General features: G+C 34.3%; 1 protein-coding gene and 1 long non-coding RNA gene across 2 annotated transcripts in view; one reads left to right on the forward strand and one right to left on the reverse strand.

The window, feature by feature from the left end:
- The window catches only part of ALDH1A1 (aldehyde dehydrogenase 1 family member A1), a 30,768-nt gene extending 29,245 nt beyond the window's left edge, over positions 1-1,523 (reverse strand). The window contains exon 1 of the mRNA XM_085214481.1: positions 1,383-1,523. Coding sequence (XP_085070607.1) covers positions 1,383-1,472 — 90 coding nt within the window. The 5' untranslated portion in view covers positions 1,473-1,523. The remainder of the gene's footprint in view (positions 1-1,382) is intronic.
- Positions 1-24,926, forward strand: part of LOC146542208 (uncharacterized) — a 39,920-nt gene extending 14,994 nt beyond the window's left edge. Inside the window, exon 2 of the long non-coding RNA XR_014880695.1 lies at positions 1,141-24,926. This is a non-coding gene — a long non-coding RNA (uncharacterized LOC146542208). The remainder of the gene's footprint in view (positions 1-1,140) is intronic.
- The last annotated feature ends 2,150 nt before the right edge of the window (positions 24,927-27,076 follow it).

Genomic DNA, 27,076 nt, shown 5'->3' on the forward strand with positions numbered 1-27,076 from the left:
CTAGACACTTTAAACATACTGACTATCTTGTTATTTCATTTTGTGTTATTAGAATAGGTTTTTGATCATTGATAGAAAACTTTTTTTTTTTCCCCACAGAAATTTCTTGATATTCATTTACATAGGATTTCTGAGCTGGCATTTTGGTGGCATTTTGATCATATTAATTTTTTTTTGTTTTCCATTGGAGAAAAAAAACAACAAACAAAGAAAAAGAAGATATTATAGTGGTTTCTGAAACATCTCTGCTCTCTATGTACTGATATATTATCCCTATATTAAGATTTCTTTCTTTTTTTTTTTTTTCCTTTGGGACAGGAAGAGCTATCACATGGCAAAGCTAGCTACATAGCTTTCCTAGCCTGTTAAATATTTACAAAGTAAGGTCCTGCATGATTTATTCAAGAAAGATATTCATTGAAATCTGGGTAGGTTTTCCTTGAAAAAACAAGATAGAATAGAATTCAAAAGGACTAATCTAGATAATTGCAGAACATCCTACTGTAAGAAAATAAGTAGCATTTCTAGGAAAGTAAAAATTATTTATATCGCAGTGGTAATGGGAAAAAAAAACATCGTATGAGGGAAGTCTCCTAAGAGAAGAAGTCCTTTCTGCTCAATTGCTCTACCTGAACATTTCAGGGGGCAGAGTTTCAGTATACTTCTGTGAATGGCGTTTGCAAAATTCTTGCAGATATCTGTGTACTTTGACAAAAAACAGCCAAAGGGTCCTTCTAGCTGTGAACACAAATCTGGATTCAGACCTCCTTTGCTGGTTGTTCCTAGCTGCATACACAAATAATTTGCTACTACAAAAATGTTTCTAAAAGTATGTTCTTTAAGAGTATGATAGGCTATATCTCTTCTATGATAGTTGCTTAATCTGAACAACTGATTCTTTATATCTAATAAAAATTGGTGGTGAGCAGAGTGAACTTTAGTTTCATTTTTTACATGTCCATTTCCACAAAAACATATTTGTCATAATCATGTAAATCTGCTTATAATAATAGAATGTGACACTAACACATTAACTTGTTCTCCTTGTTCTGAAAAATACTGGAGCAACAGAAACCTTTCCTTCTTTGTTATATTTACAATTTTTTTTAGAAACTTATCACTGCAAAATCTTGGTTTTAGGAGGAAAACAACACCCACCTCACATGAAATATGAAGTGAGTCTCTGACTCTTGAACACTTCCTGAAATACTTATGGTAAAAAGGTAACTGAACATTAATTTCAAATACATACAATATCAGAAAAGGGACAGGATAAACATTTTAAGTACTGATTTCAAGTTTCTTCCACAGTACAAATAAGTTGAAATGAGCAGTCTGAGTTGAATGCATAAGAAAAGTTAACAAACACAAACACTACTAACCTTAGTGTAGTTAATTTTCAGATCTTTGAGTGGTTCCGGCAATGATGGCAAAACCGGAGCAGGATTGCTGTGCGAGCCTTGCTTCTTCATCTTCTCAGGTGAGGAGCTTGAGCACGTTCCTGAAACACAGGTGAAATGAGGTATCAGGGAAGCACAGCGATTCTAGTCCTGCCTGTGCCCTTAGCTTTATTTGTGCCTTTTTTTTATCTGTACCAGCTACGGTATATTTGCATACGAGAATATGATTGGATGAAAGAATTCCTTGCAAAGGGAAAACGACACTACTTATTTTTAAGACCAAAAGTCACAATCTTTTCGTTCAGCTTGATATATTATTTCTGCTGAAACAATCTGCATAGCCAGGCGCTCCGTGTTTCGCACTGAAGAATATTTTGAAAGCCTTCTCTTCTTACCTGTAAAATTACTTTCGGAAGGCAGGTCCCCAGATTTTAATTGAGGTTCACTTCACTTACTGGAAGGCAGCTGAAGTGAAGATAAACACACAATTATTAACTCTGGAAACAAATTGAGCACTTCTCTCTGGACAGCTAATAAGAATAATTGCCAGACCGGGACAGCGTTCATTAGGAAACAAGCTACTCCAGGTTGTGCTTTAATATGTTTAGTGTAAATTCTTGTAATACCTGCTTATCACGTAGGTAAGGGATGACTATTTTGGTAGACTGTCTTTAATATACTTTTCAAAAAATGTGAAAGTAGGAAAAAAAGTCTTATCCAGAAAAATGAACAAAAAAACTACACCTCTCTGGGTACAACCAATCAAAATAACATTATTTTTCCAGGTAGTGGCACAAATTGTAAGGACAAAATTTTTATAGCAATGCCTATCAGAAAATTAAATTTGGGTTTTTGCTTTTCTAAAATAATTATTTAATAGTCAGAAAATTCTTACCAAGGATGGAAAATACCAATGTACATATGTTTCATTCTGATTATTCAATGAGAGTCATATCTCTGGTACAAAGACACAAAACAAGAGTCCAAGGAATATGTAGATAATTGACATTTCTCAGGAAAGTCTTCTCCCGAGAAAGACTAGCATGGACCTGAAAAGGTCTCAGCCATCCACTCTCTCTTATGATTAAGGTAGTCTAGATTAACAGTTAGGTTACTTCGTATTGGATGCATCATTCATCTTTTTGGTCTCAGCAGGCAGACTCAAAACCAGTGTAGAATACTATATTTGAAAGCACTTTGTGACTCTAATAGTTTGAATTACGTCTTCTTACATTAGAGAATGTCACTGAGTCTCCTGAATAAAGAAAATATCTAAGTAAGTTTTAGTCTTTTCATTTTCATAATTTGATTCTATCTGCTTAGAATATAACATCTTGAGAGCAACATTCAACATGCTCCTTTCTCTTTTTTTCTTTATTCTTTTTCTTTTTTCCCTTTTCCTTTTTTTCTTTATTCTTTTTCCCTTTATTTTTATTTCTTTTATCTTTTTCGCTTTTTGTTTTTTCTTCTCTTTTTATTTCTTTATTCCTTTTTCTTTTTTTCTTTCCTCTTTTTTCTTTTTCTTTTTTTTTTTCACTTTTCCTTCTTTCCTTCTTTCCCTTTCATTTATTTTCATGTTTTTAGTTTTAATGAAAATTAACAATTTGTAATCTGCTCTAGTAATCACTTTTTCCCCACTACCAACTCAATTCACCTCATAATTGTTCAGATTTAAATACCTTAAACAGAATTTAGCTGCACTTCTAACATAAGCCTGCTTTAGGCCAAAAACATCTTTTCTCCCCAGTGGGAATGTCCTGAATGTGTTTTTCTATTTAGATACCATTGTATTCCTGATTTGTTTATTTTGATCAGTTTACAAATCAATTATCATAAATTCTTTGAAAGAGTGTTTTTTTCCTCTTCCCAAATCTCTCCACTGCCTGAAATCTGCTTAAATAGACACTGCCCTATCTGAAAAGTTTTGACTTTTCCAAACATGTAGGTCAAAATTGCTATATATTTTCAACACCACTCATTCATTTAACACAAATTTTACCATTTTTTCATCCTTTATGTTTCCCTCTTTTACTCTTGGATTGCATGAATCATCTTCACTACCACAGCTCCTGAGATTCCTTTCTCTTCTCTTAAAACTTTGTGTGCTGTTGAAAATATCTCATCTCTTAAAAAGATTATTTGCTATCTTGAGTTCTTTGCTTGTCCTATCATCTGGTTTTATCTACTGAATGACATTTTCTCCAAGCACTAACATTAATATCATTACTTCCTTTAAATACTCTGTGTTCCCATATCTGTAAATGGCAGACTCTTCTCCCCCCTTTCAGGAAATTCCAACTACTGTTAAGACTAGCTGATCACCCCAATGGTTTCCTTTCTTCCCACAAATTTCCAACCTAAGATTCCTACTGAGATAGTGAAGAAATTATTTCCTTTTCTTCACTTTACATGTTCTTGTTTATTACAGTTTCTTACTCTACATGGTCTCACTTTTTATTTTCCTACATACTACATCATTATTCTGACACATTTCACCTAAATAAAGATAATAAAAATGTATACTTCAAGTACTCTATCTTTAGTGAACTGCTTTATTATTTAAAAAAAAAAAAAAGGTTAAACAACACTCGGATACATAACATTTTTTTTACTATTTTCCTTCTAACAAGGTAAAAAGATTTTATCTGGTTTTTTTTTGTCTTTTCTTTTAGTCACTGTCTTGATTGTCACTTACTGTCATCATCTTTACATCTTTGCCCCTATAGATATTGAAGAAATAAATGGTGCACCAAATTACTATGTGATAGTGAGTTCTACACTTCAATGTATAACGTTTCTATTAAGTAAAAACTACTGAGTTTCCCTACTCAATAAAAGATCAAAGAGGATAAAAAGTAAGTTAGTGGTTTATCATATAAGTTGTAATTAAGCTATGAGATACTTTTCTGAATGATATCCCTAGTAATAAAGCACAGGACTCAGGGTGACATGAACTTTAGCTCAGTCTTAAGTGATAACGTCATGTCATTATGTATGCTGTTTAGCTGAAACAAGCTGTAAATCATTTGTACATGTGTTTCAAAAGTCATGAAGTTTTAAAAAATGAGTAACTAACCAAAGTGTTCCACAGTAAGAATTATCTTTCTCCTCAGATGCAGTCATATAGTGGGATATCACCAACATTGTTCTTTCAATTAGGCTCATTGCAACTTAGGTGGGCAAACTACTTGTTCTATACTGTTAAGATTCTTTATACTAGTGTATTTTTTATGGAGCTGGAGATTTTAGTTGGGTTAGTTGTCAATCTGACCAGTGAAATCAGTGTATGACAAGAAGCAGCTAAGTAACCTGTGACTGGATTTAGTAAACACAATACTAGTATAATCTGAAATGCTCTGGAGTGTACTAGCTTCCCTGAGATGACAGTCCAGAAGAGTGCTCTAGATTTTATGTTACCTTAACAATTTGTATCATTGTCATCTATATCCTCATACAGATCAAATGACACTAGATATCTATTTTCAAGGAAATGGCTTCACAAGAAGTGGTGACTTAAGACTTATGATTGTAGTTATTACTTGTATATTAGCTCATGCCATGGCTACTACAGTCTGTAAACTGTATGTTTGCTAGAGAAATTCCCCTCTCAGTTTTTTTTTTTCTTTGTGTTTTTATTGTAATTATAGCATAGAATATTATTCTGAGAGTAGAGGTATCTGTTGGCTAGAAATTACTTTGATTTTTAAAAGGCCACAAACTGTTATGCTAGTTTTTCTGTCTCCCCCTATCTCTCACTGTCGTAGATGATCTTCATTAAGAAAGTATTATGGGGAAAAAAAAAAAGTATTATTTCTTTTTTTGAATCATTGCCAAACTGTCTTCCCAGTTCCCACAGTTTCAGAGTCCCCTATCTCAAGAAATAGGGGAGAGGTGAGGAATTCACATGAAGGTACTACTGGTATTGGTACAGAATCTGCTATTAATTTAGGAGTGGAAAGTGAGTTTCAAGAACACCAAAATAGGCTAAGGAAGGGTGAAGTCACCGAGATTCTTAAAGTGACTGGACCTTCGGTCAGAAATTGATTCTGATTTATTCTGATTTATTCACTTTGTTAATCTTTCTTATGACATCCCATTAATGGCTTCACAGAAGAAACAGAGGTTGTCATTTAGTGTGATATGGAAAGATAGCCATCAGAAATAACTGATCCGAATTTTGTACAATCTTCCTACTCTGAACTAGGAGTCTAGAGATGGGTAATACGGATATCTGAAAATTCTAATCATGAAAAATGAATTATTCAAGTCAAAATGACATGATGTTCAAGACTACTGAGAAAATTCTTTTGATTTTAGACTATCACAGATTTCTGAAAATAAAAACATCCTTTTTATTTAAATTGAAGTATTTCTGAGTACAATTAAATATTCTCAAGTATACAGCATTTCTGGGAGGTATAAACTCATGGAGTGAGGCAGCTGACAGATGCATATATATTTAATTGAGTTTGAAATTTGAATACAGAGAAAAATATTTCACTTTTGCTATATGGACAATAACAGTGTATGAAGAAAAGTCCCAGAAGATATTTCTCTATAATGACTCCACAAACAAGTCTGAACACGTAGCTTAATAGTGGTTGGCTGATTCATGCAAACGTCTTTCTCCACTAATGGCCAGGTTTAACTAGTTTTAGTTCAGCACAATAAGTACAAGGGCAGAGCAAGAAGTAGAAAAACAAGTGCTACCCATTTTGTCATCATGTTTTAAACAGATTTTGAATAATTTCTTTTTATATGTATGTGGGTTGCTCACGTGGATGCTGGCATGGGGTCTATTTTCTGTTAAAATCCATAATGACACTTTTGTCCCAAGATGCTTTCTGCAGGAAGAGATTAAGTGTGTGCTCTGCTCTTACACAAAAGCAACAGCTGTAGATTATCTTTTGTTGTTGTTATTATTTTTTTTCTTTTTCATTCAAATAAAGCCCCACTTAATACTGGAGCATTACCATTTCTTCTGATTTCATGCACAGATCAGAAACTCTGCTGAACTGTATGCAAAAAGAGCTTTGAACAAATTTAATGAATTTTTTACCTCTTCATATTAAGTACTTTCACAACAGGCAACAAAGTATGAGAAGAGAGCATGACAGAGTGGAGTATCTAGAAAGCAAAGTTGAAACTTGGAAATAAAAATCCACAACCAGTACACAAAGCATAAGCAGCAGTGAGATATCCCATAAATCCTGAGCAGGTGGGGATCAAGGCTACCTTGTAGAGTAGAGACTCTGCAAATCATCCAATTTGCTGTTGAAAACCAGTAAAAATCTACATTTAGGAAAACAAACAGTTTTATTTCCACTCTTTCAGGCTTTACTGGGTGAAGATGATATGATTTATCTTGATTAGCCCAATGATATGGGACATTTTTCAACAAATTTATATCACTCCTGTACGGCTATTTGCTTGTGAGCTAATTGTAGAACAACTATTTATAATCAGTGGGGAGAGACAGGATATTTTACAACACAAATCCTCTCACATCAAAGCAGGAACATAATATATGTCAAGTGAGTAGCATCCCACAGGTGAATAGCTATTATTGGTGATTGTATAGAAGGTACCTCTCATACAGAAACTTTACTTGCCTATAGCCAGGTAAGATAGGTTTCCTTTAATTTCTTTTTTCTATTTTTTAAATCTGGGTTCTAGTCTATCATTTATGAAAAATTGTATTTTTTTTTTTCCGACAGCAAATAAAGCTTAACTGTATCCGTCCTTGAATAGCAGGCCCTCAGGACAAGATAAACATATCCTCTCTGTTGAAGAGTCTTCGCTCTTTGAGAGATTGACTGGGAGCCCAGGAATATTTATTTAAAATTTTGTTGGGTTTATCCAGAGCCAAATGTTTTATTAGAAGCATGTACATCAGTCTAAACACATTTTCAGAATCCTCATCCCTCTTCCCTTGACATCTCTTCTTGGTCTCTAGTTACTATACAACCTATTTCTCACTGTGCATTGCTTTTATGGGCAGATGGTCTATCTTTTGTAAATGACAATTTGATTATGAAACAATAAGTTCAATACAATCATAAAAACAATGTCAAAGAAATAAAGAAAACATAGCTAGGGAAATAGGTATGTTTTGGCACAATGAGAGCAAGTAGTGCTTTGTAATTTATTAACACATTTTAAAAAGTTTAGCTACAGAATCTGTTCCAGACAGAGGAATCAATTTTCTCTGCTGTGAATAGTAAAGGTTTGTGCGTGTTTTTCCTAAAATTCAGGACATCAACAATTATATTTTATTTACATTTGGATTTTTTTTTTCCCAATGATTCTAATTATTCCTTAGTATTCAATAATGTCATCAAATATGAGCAAAATTAAGGTCAGAGAATAAGTCTACTCATAAATTAACAACTGCCAAAAATTCCTTTTTTTTCACTCGGGCTAAATAAATTTTCACATCAAGGGGACATTATTTAATTAAAACATTAATAATGGGCTATTGCTTTTTTAACTATTCTTTGGGAAAAGAATATTGTATCTGAGCTGTAACAAATGAGAACTGAGATAATAATAGTATTATCACAACATATTATCAAGCAAATAAATGTGAATAGAGCAACAAACTTCAGAAGTTTGTAACAGGATTGAAAAAAAAATTAAATATTCAGAATTTTTTTGTGATTTTTTTTGTATTTATTCCTAACTAGACTGAAGAAATCTAAAAGAGGTCATTTTGCAGGTGTCAGAATGACAAAACAACTCCCATTGAAAATTAAACACTTTTTTCCTTTCAGTTTTGTTTTTTCTTTTTTTTCTTTTTCTTTTTTTCCTTTTTCTTTTCCTTTTCCTTTTCCTTTACCTTTTCCTTTTTCTTCTTCTTTTTCTGTTTATTTCTTTTCCTTTTCCTTTTCCTTTTCCTTTTCCTTTTCCTTTTCCTTTTCCTTTTCTTTCTCTTTTTTCTCTTTCTCTTTCTCTTTCTCTTTCTCTTTCTCTTTCTCTTTCTCTTTCTCTTTCTCTTTCTCTTTCTCTTTCTCTTTCTCTTTCTCTTTCTCTTTCTCTTTCTCTTTCTTCTTCTTTTCTATATCCAGGTCAGATTAAAGTGAGAAATAAATCATTAAATAACTTAAAGTTTCCTCAAGTAATTGTTTATGAATAACGAGGCAGATTTTATGGAATAGGTCACAGGTAAAAGTATTTATCAGTGAACAGAATGAATGTGATGCAAATCAATGGCATTCATGCAAGTGCAAAACTAGTTACATCAGAATCAAGCCCAACACTTGTTATTAACCTGCATTGTTAGCAACAATTGCTGCCGAGCAGTTTTCAGTATTTTCTTCATGAATCTTTGTTTTGAGGCCAAGATTTAGCCAGCTTCAATTGGTTTTGCATAATTGCTATGTGGGCTTTATAAGCCTGGGTATAGTGAATGTGTTCTTCAGTTATGAAAGTCTTATATGTGGAAATAACTCTTTCTACTTTTGAAGAGGCTTCTTAAAAACAGCTATTGTACAGCTAAAAAAGAAGAAAATGAGATGGTTGTATCTAAAATAACCTTTGCATTTCGTTAAAGATAATTTTTCAAATATATACCCCCTTATTTCCTTGAATTCTTTTATTTTTCCTAATGTTCTATATTCATTACCAGTGTGACTATAATTTGCAGTGTTTCTGAAAGATTTGCTGTTTCAAATATGTTTATGTAGAATATAGTGGGCTTTGGGGTTTGTTTAGTGGAAATGAGAAAATCCTTCTCACTCATAACTAGTGCATATTTTCCATACAAGTCACAGTAAACAGGTAGGTTGTGACATGAAAATTTCTATTTGCAGATGAAATCAAAAGGAAGTATATTGATGCTTCAACTAAACTGATGTTAAATTGATACAGGATCAGTAATGACCCGTTTGTGTAACACTTCCCTCAGCCCAAAATTACTATTATTGTGATTGTTCCCAGAGAAGTCCTTCAGATTTGTCTCCAAACCACCTGTGTCTGTAAGAAATCTTGGGATCTGAACTCAGGTTTAATAATGTTTGAATTAGAAAGAGGAATGCCAGGAGATGCCATTGTGTTAGGAATATGAGTTATAAGAAATAAAAGTTAACTTAATATAGCAACTAATCATACAGTGTTTATGAATTAACTATGACACTATTTTTGCTGTATCATAACACCAATGGAGGATTTCCAGTTCATCTGTTTCCCAACTGCTTAGTTTAGCTTAAACAAACAAACAACTAAATGAAGCAAGACCTCTCCTTGTTTACAGAGTTCAGGGAGGTTTCTGTGGATGTTGTCAGAGGGCAGTGTTTCTACTGAAAACGGGACTTTAACCAGATTGCAGATCTGTGCATGCATGTGCTCTGGGTGACTTACAATCCAAATCCCATTGTAGAATAAAACTTTTGCAGCACTTCATAGTTGCCTTTGTTTTCCTGTTATGGCCTACTCTCTTTTTAAGGTAACTAGTAAGATTGATTACCCCAATTACCCCTTGTCCTGTAGTGTACATCTTAATTTCCAGTTTAGGTATAATGAGTTGACTGCATTAGATTGGCATTTGTAATTCCCATTTTTCCACACTTTGTCATGGTTATGATCCAGGTTTAATGTATTTTTTTTTTAGAAAGACTTCTCAAATGTACATATGCTACTTATTACCATCACTAGTAAGTGAGTTAAAATCATTAAGACTATGATTTTTGGAAAGATGATGTGATTAGTCTTGTTCACTCTGAATGCTGTGGCGCACTTTCTCATTTCCCTTCCAAGTAATGTTGTTAAATCTTGCATACAGTTTAATTAATAGTAAATATTTAATAAAAAGTGTTGCAAGGTACTTGAAAGTGTCCACAGGAAGTCAACAAAGCTGTTAAAAGGACTGGAATGCATGTACTATGAGGAGACACTGAGGATGCTTGGGTTGCCTAGTCTGGAGGAGGAAGAGAGCAATTATCACTGATCCTTACAATTTTCTGAACAGGGAAAGCATGAAAAGAAGTGATGTCTTCTCCTTGTCACTGTGGACAGGACACGTGGGAGTAGCACAGAGCTGTATCAGTGGAGGTTCAGACTGGATATTAAGAAAATTTATTTACCATGAGGGTAATCAAACACCAAAATAGGCTTTCTAGAGAAGTGGTTGATGCCTCAGGCCTGTCAGTGCTTAAGAAAAATTTGGATCATGTTCTCAGTAATATACTCCAATTTTTGGTTAGTTCTTAAGTGGACAGGCAGTAGAACTCAGTGATCTAACTGAACAATTCCATTCTAAATTGTTGCACTTAGAGAAGAATTTTATTTTGTGGCAAATTTGAACTATGTCATTATGCAAGATTCCTTCAATTCACGAATAAAAATGATGATAATAATCTTTGGCAAGAATCAGATGACATATTGTTTGGGAGCTAATTTCCTGGTTTGTTATAGAAAACGTTGTTACACAAACGCTTTAGCCAGCTGATTTGTAAGTGCAAGTTCAATTACATTGTATTTTGGGAGGAGTTAAGCTTACACTGATAACCACGTAACTGCTTGTGACATTATCCTCTTTGCATCTAAAATCAGAAATATATATATATATATTTTAATATACATGCAGGATATTGCAGATACAAGAAAAAAAAAATCCACTTTTTCTAACTGATTCAATAAATGCATCATGTTCCTTATGAGAAAATAACAGGAGAAAGAAAACTAAAAACAAATACAAATGATAAGATTTGACCCAGGAACAGTGTGGTCCAACAAAATGTACTGGTACATAGTTATTTTACTGTAACTATGAGAAAAAAAAAAAAAAAATACAGCTGTTGAATATATTCAAATCATTAAGTGGTTTATAAGCAAACTAGGAGGAAAAAAGAAACAGTATCTCTTTTTAGCTTTTTTTTTTTTATTCCTTTCTGTTTTTCTTTCCATATTCACATTTAATAGTGAACCATACCTTTTAATCTCACAGTGTGCATTTTATCCTGTTTGATTTCATGCAGTTTAGGCTACTGTCCCAAAGCTGGCTTGGATCATCTGTGAATCCAGGACACTAGGAATCTCTATAATTAAGGATGTAAATAAGTTATTTTTTTAACACAATTTGTGTGTAACATCTGGCTGATGATGCCAAAGTGTCCTAAGAAAAGAAGCAAACTCAAACAAATCTCTGAGAAACATAGTATCTTAAAAAAAATTTTAAATAAAATGAAGTCTGTTGTGGTTTGACTGCATCTTTTTATAGCAGGGAACCTGCTTTGGCAGGGGAGTTGGACTCCATGGTCTCTGGAGGTCCCTTCCAACCCCTATGATTCTATGATTCTGTGTTTCTGTGATGATTCTGTGATTTTTATAGCTTAATAGAATGGTTTGAAAAAATTTCTGGTTCTTTCACTTTGGGTAAAAAAGATTATGAATGCTGAGAACACTGAGGCTTCTTGCTCTCGAGTAAAATCCATATATTTATAGCATTTCAGTGCACTTTTCAACATGCTGTTGAGGCTTCTCAAACACATGTACTTTGACTTACTGCTTTGTAAAACAGTGTGAATATTAAGCATTATGCACAATAATTGTGCTTATATTCAGCAAAAAGTTCTAAGAACTGTGCATTACCTGGATGATAACTCAAAGTTTTATTCTGGGTTTGTGATAATCTTAGTAATAAACTGCAATTTACCTTAGCAATCAGCAGATTCTGGAGAGGCAAAAATGTGTTAAAGATCTTAGACTGTGACCAAAAACCGAGTCACTAGTTAGTCCTTACAGTTTTTCCTTGAAAAACAAATTGCTTACAGCTAAATCTGTAAACTGGGCTTAAAATTCAAATATTGTTATCCTTTCCTGATAATTTGCCAGACTGCATAATACAGAAGTTTTACAGTCTGTCAGAGACTGTTTCACAACTAACATAAATTCACAGCATAAGGTTTGCATGAAAAGACTCCTTTCTCATCATTGCCAAGAAAGACTTGTAATTTCTGCTCAAAACTAAACAAAATTCTGTTACTTTGAAATTTCACCTTGACTTCTGTATTAGTTCAGTATATTGAACTATAAAAAAATTTACCAAACCAGAAGTTAAAAAGGAAACAGACAGACATGGGAGAAAAAGATAAAAAACGAGAGATTATCAAGCTGCATGCAAGCTAAAATGTAGAACACTGAAAGAGATAGTTTGATAAGGTAAAGGCTGAGCTACTGTGAACTGAGATATTCATTGGAATAAAAAGAATGGTATATATAAAAATTTTAAAGTAAACTAAAGAAATATAAGCAAAATTGGTTAGAAAAGAATAATGGGGTAGTTTAGTTTCACTTACTCTGATATTTTCCGTTTATAGTTTAAGGATGCAAGAGCAGTGAGAACACACAGAGATAATTAACTTTCTCTTTTAGCATGTGTCAGTACCTTCGCGAAAGGTGTAAAACTGGTCAGTTGCTGGGAGCTGAGGCACAAACTGTAGCAAGCAATGTTCTTCCAGTTTCTTCTTAACTGTTAAGAGCCATGATGGTACAGTCTGCTTTTTAACAGTGAAATTTCTCACTATCTCTTTAATGAACCTTTAATAAATCTCCTTTTGCCTCTGGTTTGTTTTTCAAGACTTCTTTGACCACGATTCAAATGCAATAAAGATGGCCGACAGAATATGCCTTTTACTGGACTATGTTCCAATTTATTCTTCTCTCTCAAGTCATTCCATGTACCAGTGTAAGTAAACAATCAGGCTGAAGTTAGCTGTCTGTGCATCTTTACACTCTGTAGTTCATTTTTCACAAGGCACTCTTCCCTTTTTCACTCTTGCATCACTACCAGCTATTTTGGACTTCAGTTCACCAACAAAACAGTAGTGATAATCGAAAGAAAAAGTAGAAAAAAAGGGTATTGGTAAACATTGTGTGGCATCTGTTCAGTACCTATTTAATAGCTCGCTAACATTTCGAGTTCTCAGAAGCCTCTTTGCCCATTCATTTCTTTGTAAATTGTTCTTTGCCAAGAATACTTAACAAACAGTGAAACAGAATAATGTTTTTTCTGGGGAAAAAAAAAAAAAAGAAAACCCACAACCTCCTCCACCCTCCCAGAAACAGACAAAAGAGATATCTGCTGCTCGGGGTCATTCTTAGAAAAACTGCAGAATATCTGTTCTCAGAGAAAATTAGATAAGATTCAAGTGTGGTAATTTGCAGTGAAGAGAAAAATGAGAGCAGGGTTATGTAATACAAGTTCATATTAAGTCAAGCAGGACTATTAGGTCATCACTTAGTAAATTTATCTTATGGAAGGATAAGCAATGTAAGAAGCTCTGAAAGGCAAAGTACATGAGTTATTTTGACTATATTAGGCTTAAGATTTGTTTTCCTATTTCTCCTCTTTGTGATGGCACATAAAATAACATCATAAGAACATGTTATTACATTGTGCTATAGTGCAATCTCTCTGTTTTTAATGTAAGTACAGCTGTAAAACTAACATATTTACATTAAGTATACAACAAATCTATTAACTTTTTAATGTTTGTTTATAAGGATAGAGGAATAATTGCCTCACCATGCTACCTCTGTGGAAACTGCAACACTGAACTCAAAAGCAGTGATGTTTTGATAAAACATTTCAAAACCATTCTATTTGCATGATATCCATTCCATAAATTTTCCTTGAATTGAAGTGTAGACATAGTCAAATAATACATACTGAAAGCACATTCTTAGGGCTATGTATTTTTTGCATGACATTTCTCTGTTTGGTTTATAGAAACACCACAAAGAATGTATCTTTTGAATAAGCCAAAGCAATTTGTTTTGGAAACAGCTTTAAAATTCCAAAGATGTAAGAATGCCATTACGTCACAAAAAGCTCCAAATAAGTTCTTGGAGTTCTTTTCTATTTTTCCCCAGATCTGATCACAAAATAAGAAAAGTTACTTGTTTGATTTGGTCAAAGGTCTCTTCTAAACTTTCTTTACTAGTTTTAGAATAATGATTAATGCTTGCATAATTTAGGAAAAACAAACAAACAAACAAACATAAGTTATTTACTCAAATTCAGGCTTACGTTATATGCTAGCAATCAAAAAATAAGATACTAACCTGAGTATTACGCATAGACATTTTGTCAAATAGGTTTGTGCCTACAGCCAATACAGAAAAATCGGTATGAATATTCACAGCAGAAAGTGCCTTATCTGAAAGGGAGCACTTGTTCTACCAGACACTCTATGTAACGACATGCAGTGGATTAAAAGGGAGTGTTTGCATAAAGGGATGTTTGGGTTATAAAAAAGGAATGGATATTTCAGAGGGACCATTCCATTACAGGAGTAATCTTTCTCCATTTTGTCCTAATGATTTCAGATATCTCTCTGCATGATTGAAATTTAAAAGTAATCACATTTCTATTGATAAAAGATGAAGATATTTTCTTAGAAGATTTTTCTGCTGCTCTATCAAGAAGGAAAAGACAATACTGTCAGCTGAGACACAGACAACATCCAAAACATAATGATTTAACTACATCTAGAAACGCGTGTTTTTTTTTTTCTGTCGAAACATGAGGAAAAACAGACCAAAAAAAAAAAAAAAAAAAAGCCACAAAAAAGAAATTTCATTTAACAGTAAAAATAAAAAATAAAAAATGGCATAATGTATCATTAGACTTAAAACTACAGATAGTTTGTGGTTTTTGTTTGTTTGTTTGTTTTTGCTTTAATTAGCCACATTGCTTCTTGAAAAAAGTGTTTACTTTACAGAAGCAAAACACCATTTAGGGGACAGGACCATGCCTCGGGTCACTGAGAGTAATGTGAAAGTTACAGTGGCAGTCACTGTAGATGAGTGTAGATGAGTGTAACTTCCTTATCTAAGGGTGTGGATGGTTACCTTGCCTGTTGGGACTTCACAATTCTTGGTGTTTTCTGTTTTTCTCTCAGAGATTCTGAAAATGATCTGCTCAGATTTAAATCCTGAGAAAGGTAATAATAAGAGAGCTGGAATAACCACTACTGTAGGAGTATACCCCACAACTGTTGCGTATTTCTGCATACAACAAACTATCCTGAATTCTATATCCTTAGCGAGTGCCCCTGTTAATATCTTACCATCAAAGTTTTCTGCTGTATCTCTGGCCTCTGAGGAAATTAACATCCAGATTAACATTCTGCATATTCCTCAGCACATTAGAAGTCTCTGATCATAGTTAAAATTCTGTGGTTAACCTAAGCAAATTCATTGAGATCATTAATTACAACACTAAGCTTGAACTCCATGAGCTTTTATGCTTTCAGCAGCTTTTTCTTCTTCTGTTTTTTTTTTCTTTTTTCTTTTTTCTTTTTTTCTGGTTTTCTTTACCTAGGTAGAAGTGTTAGGTTTTTAAATACTTATTAGTAAATAAAAGTTATATGCAATGTATCTCTAAATATTTCTTAATCTGAATTTTGATTCTGGGGCGAATTTGAGTGTATTATCATCTGCAAAAAAAACATTGTATCAACTATTGAAATACCGCTGTTTTCACCCTATCTGTGCAGTTTGCTTTCTAAATCTATCTAGATATCTCCATAAATAGGTAAAATCAACTGCAGTACAAGCATAAACATTGATGCCAGCATGTCAGAATATAAAAATAATCTGCAGTTTTCAGTACCAAAGTTATTAATCTGCTTGAAGCAATATATCCTAAAGGGCAATTTCTAAAATTGTTGCCTTTATGCATTTGTAATGTTTTCAGTTAGATAAACGTGCATTAATTGCTATGCGCCTGACTGCCACAGGACACAGGAAGACATGAGCTACTTTGCATATTCTTGATTTACTTTGCATGATCTTGAATTTTTTTCTTGATTCTGCAGCTGTTTATTTGATGCTTATTGTCAGTTCCTGCATTCTACCTTTGGCAAAATTTCATACCCTGCACATATGGAGCTCAATTTGATGTGAAATCTCTATCCAGATTAAGTGTCACAACTGACAATGAATAAAAAGCATTCAGCAAAATGGATTCTTCTTTATATCACATAATCTTCTAGCATAATTCCATTTATGTCATTACAGTATTCCTTCCCTAGTTTGTTACATACTGAAGTGGTTCATCCATGACTGTAGCACTTTCTTCTACCCTTGCCTTCCCACATAGGTTGCTGGAAGCCAAGGGTTTTGCGTGCAATACGCTGAAATGTGCACTGTTATAGGCCTCGCCCAGTTTTACAAGGGAAAAGCAATGAGGAACGACAGAAAATATGGTTCTGCTCTGCTGTTTTCAGGCAGATAAGTGTGTTTATTTTATAAACTACCAGTATACCAATCATTCATACAGTAAAATGGTAATTATTTTCTACCTTTCTAATGGCATTTACTACTAGATACCTGTTAGAAAGACGGTAGATCAACTGATTTTTATTATTTTTTCTACTATTTTGATTTCTGACTGGTTTTATGTGTGAGTGTATACTTTTCTAATGACTTCTTAATGACGCATGTTTATGTGCCTCCATATTTGCATAATTAGTACTGATATAACCTCAAATGTCACAAATTAAATTATTAATATCACCTACACATAAATAGCATCCTGAATTTTGGTTAAATCATGAATCTATAGCTTTGTTTTAACAAACTCTCACATGTGATCACATTGTAGTTGTGGTTATATAAAAATAAACAGTCTTAATTATTCACATAAAATTGGGGGTGTTACAGTAAATTCTTTTAACTCCATGGAGATAGAAAGGCATTCTTTATTTGTGGTGTAAAATAGACTGATGTCCTCCACTGCAATTTTGTGTTCTTTTATAAAGCAAAAATTCCAACTGAGGATCATTATAAGGATCATTTTTTTTTCCTTACTGAATCTAATATATTTTGCTCATAATTGCTGCATTATTTTGCGAACTGTATAGCAAACGTATCAGTAACAGTAAAAAGCGTAAATTTAATGCAGCATCTCCTTATTTGGTTTTATGTGGATTTTGCTCAGCTAGAAACTCCTTCACAAATCCTGAAAAGAAACTGTAAGGATGTCTTTCCGAACAGATATCTTCTATAACACTCAAATATTCTTGTATCTTCTGTTAATCAAGCATTTACTTCATCCTTCATTGCATGTTCTTTTCATGCCCCCTCAGTCTTCAGTAGTTTTCTCCAAAATAAAGAGATGTCTTTGTAGACAGGCAATTTATTTTTTTTTTAAACATATAACAATATTTTGTTTGAAGTACTTTCAAACTGTCCCTTTCTTTGCTTTTTTAAAAACAGAATTTTATTCTGTTTCCTGGATATCAGAATTCAAAAAAACAACTGGAATTCTTTTATTTCAAAGTGTATTTGCATTAACATAGCTAATCAGTGGTTAGATTTTTAACAATAATCACTATCACATATCTTCATGTGTATGCAGAAACTTGGATACAAAATTAGCAACATAATTTTATCACTGCCCTATATTTGTCTTTTCCTTGTTCATCAGTGCTGTATCAGTGTCTTTGAAAACAAATTTTATGCATTTATGTCTTACATAGATGTGAATATATACAAGCACACTTGGACAGATATATGTTTTACACAAGCATGTATATTTGTATTAGGTGCACAATTCTAACTCTTTTCTGAGAATGCATTTATCAGAAATGCCAAACCAAACAGTACCATTTGTAGTCAATCAAAAAGGCCTTACCTTTACAATCAGGGCTGGATTTCCTAGGTCTGTAATATTTCACTTCCACTGCACCCTCTGCCCTAAGGTCTGCAATCAGCACTACAGTCAGAGTACCAGTCATGACCTCTATATATACACGATTCAGGAGCAGCAACAAATGAATATTTGGATTCTTACTTCAGATCCATGTTTATCAAGTGATATTACTCACAGAAAGAGATCCTTCAGGCAAACACTTAATCGGTATTGAATTGAGAGTGATCTTGATGATATACTTGGAAAAAAAAGAGCTTATTGTACAACACAGCAGATGAAAATACCCACAGCCATTGCACGTACCACTCATTCTGTTAACCATGTAATATACATTGTCATTTTGACGTGTAGACTGTTTCTCTTCCTCTATCACCTCCATGTCAATCCAATTCATTCATTCTTGCCAATGAAGAAATGAAAAAAAAAAAAAAAAGAGAAAAAAAAGAAAAGAAAAAGAAAAGGAAACATGACAGAAAGATTGTTATCCTAGATCTGCATTTGTGGAACATTTTAAAGACAGTTAGATTAACCATTGGGGAGATGTTAGCCTTGATAAGGGAATCCCCACTGGTTTTCTGTCTCCTTTAGACAATGAAATCACATAGTTGTGTCTGTGTCTCTCTGTTTTGGATTGTTCTATTTTAACACATAACAGATTGAGGGCTGCCTACTATTCCTAATTAACTCAAGTTAAACTAATGAGAGAGAGAGAGGGTGGAGGGAGTGCCAAAAAGAGAAAAGCGATCATGAATTGGAAGAGATTGAATTACGACTTAAAGGGGATGGAGAAAGGAAAAGAAAAATGGGGGAGGGAGAGGAAGTGCGGATACTGGTAGGCTACAAAGTGGGTGAGGAGAGCCCTGTGAATGAATTTGCCTTTAATTTCCAAGAAAAGACAAATATTCCCTGCAGAAAACTTCAGAGAAATATGTTAAATCCAACGTTGTACTGAATTCAGACTTTTGCTTTTTGTTAGGAAATACTTCAGCACCCAGTGGAGAACAGCTCAGATTGCAAAATCTAACTATTGCAATGCTATCAACAGCTTTTTCCAAAATTTATTGATGTAGTTATTTCTGTCAGCAAAATACCAAATGAACTACTCATGGAAGAAAGTGATTTGTTTTTTTTTATTTCTTCCTTAGCTTAAAAAAAAATTATAAAATAAATAAAAATTAGGGAAACATCAGGTTTTGTTAGACTGCATTAAACAAAATTAAACGCAATTTTCCTTGTGCTAGGAATTAGAAACACACAAAGTAGGTAGAAGAGAATGATCCTAGTGTAAAAGCAATCTATACTTTCTGAATCTTGAATAATCTCTAGATTTTATGCTTGTGCAGAAAGATTCTTACATCTGAATTTTCTTGTTATAATTTATTTTGTGCATAGACTTGTTTATCTTAAATGTATTATAACAACTTTTTAATAATTTTTGACAGAGCTTCTTTGGAAGACTCCTATGCAAAAACATGAACTAGAAACTAGTGATCTTAAATACATTCAGGGCTGAGCTTACTCTCATTTCAAAACTATCTTTAGATTATTCGTTGGGATTGGTAATACAGTGCTTAATAAAACAGCAGCAACCAAATCTAACTGACCAAGGATGAAGTAAAAGCCAGGTTTCAGGTATGTGAACAGTGCAGGTAATGTAGAGTTTAGCCTCTAGTGCCAGGAGAAAACCTAGGTAACAATCCCACATTTCTAAATCTTGGGGTCTCCCCTCTCCACCCAGAGATGAGAAGCACATGAAGATGGGTGTGTGGCTAAGGCTGTAGGACAGGACCCACCACAAGCAAGACCTCAGCTCTTCCATACAGGTTCCCCACTCCATACTCAGGCTGGGGGGTAGAGGGTGGCAATAAGTGCTGGGGAAGTGATGGGAGAAGTGGTGGCAGAACTTCCTTTGACTAAAGCAGGAAGAAGAGAAGGCTGGGTGTCATAGGGAGTTGGGCCAGGGAAGGAGCGTGGTAAAGAAAATGTACTGTCAGATGGGGTAAGGGCAGGAGGAGGAAGGAACCAGACTGAGTCAGACCTCCACATTGTGGAAATGTGGAAGTAACATGTGGAGAGATGGGAGAGGCTGAACACAGAGCAGGGCTGAATGAGGAGGAGCAAGCAGGGATAACAGAGGCTGAGGCAGGGATGCAGCCTGGCCCCAGCCACCTGTGCTTTCCGGCTCAGCTCTTGTAGGGTACTCTGCCCACTTGCCTGTATGCACGGGCTTGTGCATGCCTATGTCTATACTGAGGCCTGGCTTCAGGTTAATGAAGGCAGTGGCTGGTTTAAGAAAAGCCAAGGGGATGTGACAGGTAAGCAATAAGGAAATTGCTGTCTCCTTTTGGCTGGCTGAAGTTTCCATCTAACAAGGCCGGCTTGTCGCCAGGCTCTGTGTGAATGAAATGAAGCAATGGGTTGCAGCAGGGCAAAGGAGGCACCGCGTCCTGACAGGGCGAGGTGTGACCTGACGAATCCTAACCATTGGAGACGTCTTTGGAAGCATGAGGGGAGGGCTGGTGGGAACGTGGGGTGCAAAGGAAAGCAGGCCTGGGAGGGAAGGCGGGAAAGGGGAGCTCTGCAGCACCTCATTCCAGAGTAGGGCAGAAAAGGGGGCTTTAATTAGGAACCCAACTGCCAGGATGCGTATTTTCCTAAGGAGAAGGTTTGCTTTGTTCGATTTCCGAAGGACATTTTCCAGGCCATAAAGCTTTTAAAATTCTCACATCGTCATATTGTTATCAACTGTTTTTTTTTTTTTCCTTTTTTTTTTTTTTTTTTTTCGGACAGGGGGCATGCTGTATGAGGAGGTGGAAACAATTTCCTTTGAGATGTATTTAGAGACATGGCCAAGTGCTAACAACCTGACTGCTAGGCCCTAAGCATACGAGCACTTATATGTTGGTACTTACTTTCTAATGTTGAGCATCCAAATTATTAACATACAGCACTAACAGGCAAGGCTACTATAAGATAGTTGTATTTTGCTTCTCTCTGTATTGTAATTTCCCCCCAAAATCAAACAATAAAAAGATGTCTTAAAATAGATATATATATATACTACACTTACTATTCCTGGTAATGCAAAATCAATAGAATATATTTTTGTTCTGAATAGGCTTAATTTTACATTCACATCATGGTGATGTTTCAAAAATAAAAGGCTACATAGCAACATTGGGTAGGTTTAAGGTACTGTATTTTACTGTTCAAACTTGGATTAGGAATTAGTATGTTACAGAAGCCATATTATGATTAGTATATAGTGCCGCTTGGAGGAAAAGACAGCTGGGTGCAGGATGCCAGAAAGCCATTTTACCATTTTTATACTTGATTATTGAGAACATTACACATCTTTGTTCTTGCCAACATTCTGTTTCTGCACTAGAAAACACAAAAATTATAGAGCATTCTTTGCCAACAAATATTAGGAGAACACTGAACTTTTAAAACACATACATATGAAAAAATCAGCCTTTCTTTTTATTGGTTTCAATTGAAGGACCCTATTATTCTGCAACTGTTAGTACACAGAGCTAAATGAGAAAGATCAAATTTGAAAAGTTGGAAATTAGCTTTTCTCCAAATTCTGCAGAATATATTCACATTTTTTTCCTGTTATACATGGAGACCTTTGCATGTTGCATATGACATGAAATTTTTTTTCCAGGGAGGACAGAAGGAAAATGGAAAAGTGATAACAATTTGGGTTCAGTCCCAGCAGAAAAAGGCAAAACACTTAAGACCTGACTTATATCTGTTATATACATGCATTGCATTACATATTTACATATTTGCAAAAGCAGTGCAGACAATCTTTTCTCACATAAAGGTAGGCTGAGTATCACTCCTCTTTGATACAAAGAGGCTGTGACGCAGTTCTCAGATCGCAAATATCACAGCACAATAAGCTGCCAGAAATATAGGTATTTAAGTCCTGTGAGACTTTGAAACATTGAGTGCAATGGGATTAGGCACTGAATGTTTGATCTCTCCAGTTCTAAGGCAGTCTGTAGGTCTGGCAGCATTTGTGTCAAGGACAGAGAGGAAAGAAGGCTGAGAACTTGTAAAGAAGGGAAGAAGGGAAAAAAACCTCAGGTTGCCATTTTCCTTTCTAGGATAGCCTGATGGATTAAATTTGCCTGTGCCTTCCCAAAATGGCAAAATAACAAGAATGACTGCAGAAAAAAAAAATCATCTTGGAGAACGAAATATTTTCCAAAATACGTAGAAGCAATAGTCCAAATATCAATTCAAACAAATCAATGTCACTTCAAACAAAACAAAAGAAAAAGATCTGCACTTCTGAAAACTAGTCCACATGAAAAAGTAAAAATAAAAATGCAGTGTAAATAACATGAAACTATATTCACATACTGGTATATGTGGGAATCAACGAAGTTATGCTAGCTAAACCTTCCTGTCACAGTTAATATCATCACATCTACTTCTAGCAGTCTTTCACTGCAGCTTGAATTAGAATCATAGTTTAATTTGGAATGGGCCCGAGAGACTGTCTTGTTCCAACCCCCTGCGGTGGGCAGGGCTGCTCCCCACCAGCTCAGGCTGCCCTGAGCCTCATCCAACCTGGCCTGGTGCGCCTTCAGGGATGGGGTGCCATAGCTTCTCTGGGCAGCTGTGCCAGTGCCTCACTGCCCTCCAAGTAAACGTTTCTTCCAAACATTCAATCTAAACCTACTTTATTTAGTTCATAGTTTTAATTCCATTGGATAATATAGAATTCCTTATCTCTCTATGTTAAATCAAGATGATTTTTAAAAAACAGTGTAATTATCTTCACATTATTCAAAGACTATGTTTTGAGAAAGGTGCAGAAACATTAGTATTATTTTCTGAATAATACTTGTCACAAACTTCTTGTGAAAATCATTAAAGAGTTAGATTTTGCATTCAAAAGACAATACATATTCTTACAGTAAGTTTTTCTGGAAAAATATTATTTAAAAAAAAAAATCCCACAAACATCACAGCATCACCAAAATTCACTTTCAATTTGTACACTAAAGCTGGGTAAGCAAAGTGCCACAGATTCTGTCATCACTCAGCAAATAAATCTATATTTTATTTAACATTTTACCCTTTGCTTAAAAAAACTTTGTTTGGAAAACCCTGGATCAGGAATCCTAATCAGTCTCCGTGAATGTGTCATTGCAAGCAACTTCAGAGAGCATGAAAACAAATCACTTTAAGAATTGTCTACTATCTAATTTGGTGTTTTTGATTGAGATTATGTGAATAACAAATCTAATATTTTTAAAATGAAGATGGTACAGAATTAAATGCCTCTAATTTGAATTATTTATTGGATTGCAAAGAATTCCATTTTATAGCAGCAGGTCATATTGTTTTCTACTACTATGTGCTAGCAAGAATTTTCTAAAGCTGTTGCTTTAAGAAGTGTAGGGATTCCCAAAGATTTTCATGTGAGAAGAACTGAATTGCCATACTCACAGAAAAAAGGCTTTGAAACCATTAATCCATGCAGCTCTATAGCAGCCAGCACACTGGGAGCAGACTCAAGGTAATGGGTATATGTGACTTGCATGAACATGAAAACACTCTATTCTGACTATCTTGATGAATGTTTATGGCCAGAGTGACCAGCCATCCTAGCTGGGCACTTCTAGTTATTGTTAAACCCTATCCTACAAATTATGTTCCAACTGTCCTATAAATTATGCCTGTAGTTGCCTGCACACTGCTACAAACACTGCTATGCTTCTGTATGTCCCTTGATTACCTGCATGATACTGCTTTGCAATGCAGAACATTTGGCAACCCAGCACCATGCTTTAAATATATTTGTTGCCCATAAGCCCTTTCTTTATCTTTGTTTTCTTTCTCGCCTTGGAGCATGGAAAGCACTAAAATAATTAGCACTTAATGTAGATTGATGCCTGAAGCTAATATCACACCGGCTTTATATAATTCAATGCATTTAGTCAAGTTACTTTTAAATTGCTCCAGCAGTGGAACAAGGTCAGATCTTCATAACAAGAGATGATTTACATTTTAGGCATGCTTTTTTAATTTGGTTTGCACATTCTTTCATAGTATGCAAATATTTTAACACCTTTTGTGTTTTCATTTGTTCTACTATGGATTCCTGAGAAACATAAATGTGGTGTAATATTATGCTCACAAATGCTGAATATCCGCCTGCAGACAGTAATACATTCTGAAGAAGGGAAGCAGGAAGTTACATATAGAGGAATTGCCATATTACTCATCACCTTTTGACTCAATCACTTGGAGATCAGTGGAGGATGGAGGACTGTTGAGTACTTGTCCATCAATTTTGATTTTCATTCTGATGTGAAATGTGCTATCAGTCAAAAAATCAAGCTAGCAGGAACTTAAGGAACTCAGACAAGTCCATCTGCTAAATGATGTCAGGCATGGCTGAAGCAACTTTTGTGTCATTTGTCATGGTTTCATGTCAGGCACAATTATGCCCATGTCAGTGAAGCACTTTATTTTATTTTGGAGGGGATGAAACAATGGTGCTATATAGTATAATATTGCTATTACACTTTTATAGGGCTAAGCAACCTCTTGAACTGAGCTCTGTTTTTGTTGCACATTTTAGTCTCACATTTCATGAGATGAAACATACATTTTATCATGCAACATAAAAATTAATGTTTATTTTTAATTTATATTTCCTGGTAGTTATGGAAATAGCAAACATTGCTCAGTTATTTCTGTTTGTTTCTGTGCCACTGTGAAGGATGCATTTGGCATGCTTGCTAAGCATCAGGTAATATTTGTTTAACACGTCCCTTTTTGTAATGTGTGCCATTGAAGATGAAAAGAACAGTGCAAGATCAGTAAAAAAAAAAAACAAATTCTTTGAATGTCAGATATTGAAGAAATTCAGGGTGAAACTCCTAGAATGCAGCAGTGTTTAGACTATAGCTGTATTTGAGCAGAAAAGTAGGCTCTGGAGTGCTTTTTTTCTAAGATGCACAGATTTGCTTAGGACAGATGAAATCTGTTAACTTTTCTGTGGAAGAATTCCTGGCTTAAAGATGTTTTGAAGTTTGTTGGTTTTTGGGGTTTTCTTTTTCTTTCTTTTTTTTCCAGTTATTTATTGTTAAGGAAACATGAGTTAATTGTGAAGATTGCTTTCCACAGTATGCCTGGTTGAACTGGAGCTAAGTGAGCTTTAAAGAACCTGTCATTTAAAGATTTATTTTCTCTTTTTTTCACATGAATGAACTCTTGATTTTTTGAAGGGCTACCTTTTTACTATCTGCTATCTTTAAAGACAGTAGTGTATCCAATCTAAAAAGAGAACAACAGCAATCAAAAAAGCAAACAAAAAATCAGCCCTCTTCCTCTGCTTGTCCATTCCCCCCCCCTACACCACGTGGAAAGTCATAAAATCATAGAATCATATACCAAAGCTAAAAAAGAGCTTTTACTGAGCAAAGGATTTCCTCTAATTAGCTGTTTAGTTACTCTTTAGTGTGTGTTTTTATTACCTTTTACTTTCAAGTTTGACTGGGTTTGAGACTTTTCTGAAGATAGCTGCTTTACTAGAAAAGCATTGTTTGCTTTTGATCATTCAAATCAGCTGATTTCTATATTAAAACAACTTCCACACTGACAGTTTTGCTGTGCCAAGGGGACATCTGAACTAAGTCAACAAAGACTAAATAGAAATAATTTATTAAAACTGTGTACTCAGCAAACATGCGTTGCTACCTGATTTAAACAGATTTTGTAATTAAATGCCTTTGAAAGTACAATAGAGATTCTATAATATCATGTCATTGGCAACTGATATATCAACTACAGCAACGTTCTTGCAAGATTTTCAATATCTACATCATTGATTCTACATATTACTTTTATTATGTTTTCTTTCAAAATGCATTCACAAATTCATTTAAAACTAGTTTTACAAATTGTTAATATTAATTATTTTGCAGCATGTTTTTAATGTCAATGCATTTATTCACCAACATCTGGAAAAGGAACATAGAATTTATTATAAATTTTACGTAACAGACTATTAAAATATTTAGTAAACATTCAAGTCTTTTGCTTATCTACTTAGTATTTCCACTGACAAAAACAAAACAAAACAAAAACAAAACAAAACAAAACAGCCCTTGCATTCAAGATTTAACATTATGACAGCTCATACAAATCTACTAATGTTACTCGAATGAGTTCATTGGTAAATAGTTGTACAATGTCATTTAATTACTGTTCATACAGTTTGCTTGAAACATTATGCAGATGCCTGGCAGTATTCATAAACAACCTCTCTTAATATAATGGAAAACAAAGTGTGAGGGCTGTGCTGCAAGTACTATATTCTATTCTGTTATGCTGGTCCACAACATCAAAGGCAGATATTGGTGGTATGATAGTAGAGAATGAACCAATATTCTATTAGTTTTTTTGGTACTGAAAACATTTGTTGGAATTCTGTGCTACATTATCTGAAGTGTTTTGATTGGATTCCCAACTTTTAACAATCAACTATGTTTTTTTCTTTTATATAAGAAACCTCTTGCAGTTTAACATTGTATTAGTAGTTATTGGTTTGTCTTTTCAAATGATATCTGAAAAGCTATCTCAATCCCATGGATATAGACACAGTTTATTTTATAAATATTTTTTAATCAATGTTTTATAAATACTTGGTCAATAGTTGCAATTGATCTTCTGATATTACATCTGTCATAAAATTTGTCTGTTTTCCTCCTCCAGGTATTGTTGCTCTCATTAATGATCTATATGTTCCAACAGCAACTCAAGCAAAGAAAACTCAGCAATTATTCCTCTTGTTTTCTTTTGCTTTCTATATCAGGAAAAAGCACAGTGGCAGACATGACAGAAAAGAAAGCACCCTTACAACCTCTACTACCATTACATTGTTCAATTTCAATGTTGTAAACAGGGAGACAAATAAGCTGCAAATAACCCATGGGTTCATGTTAAAATGAGAGAAACTTGCAGTTTCTCTGTAAGTTATTTCTTG

Source organism: Meleagris gallopavo, chromosome Z (assembly GCF_905368555.1).
Source record: "Meleagris gallopavo chromosome Z, MGAL_WU_HG_1.1, whole genome shotgun sequence".
NCBI lineage: Eukaryota > Metazoa > Chordata > Aves > Galliformes > Phasianidae > Meleagris > Meleagris gallopavo.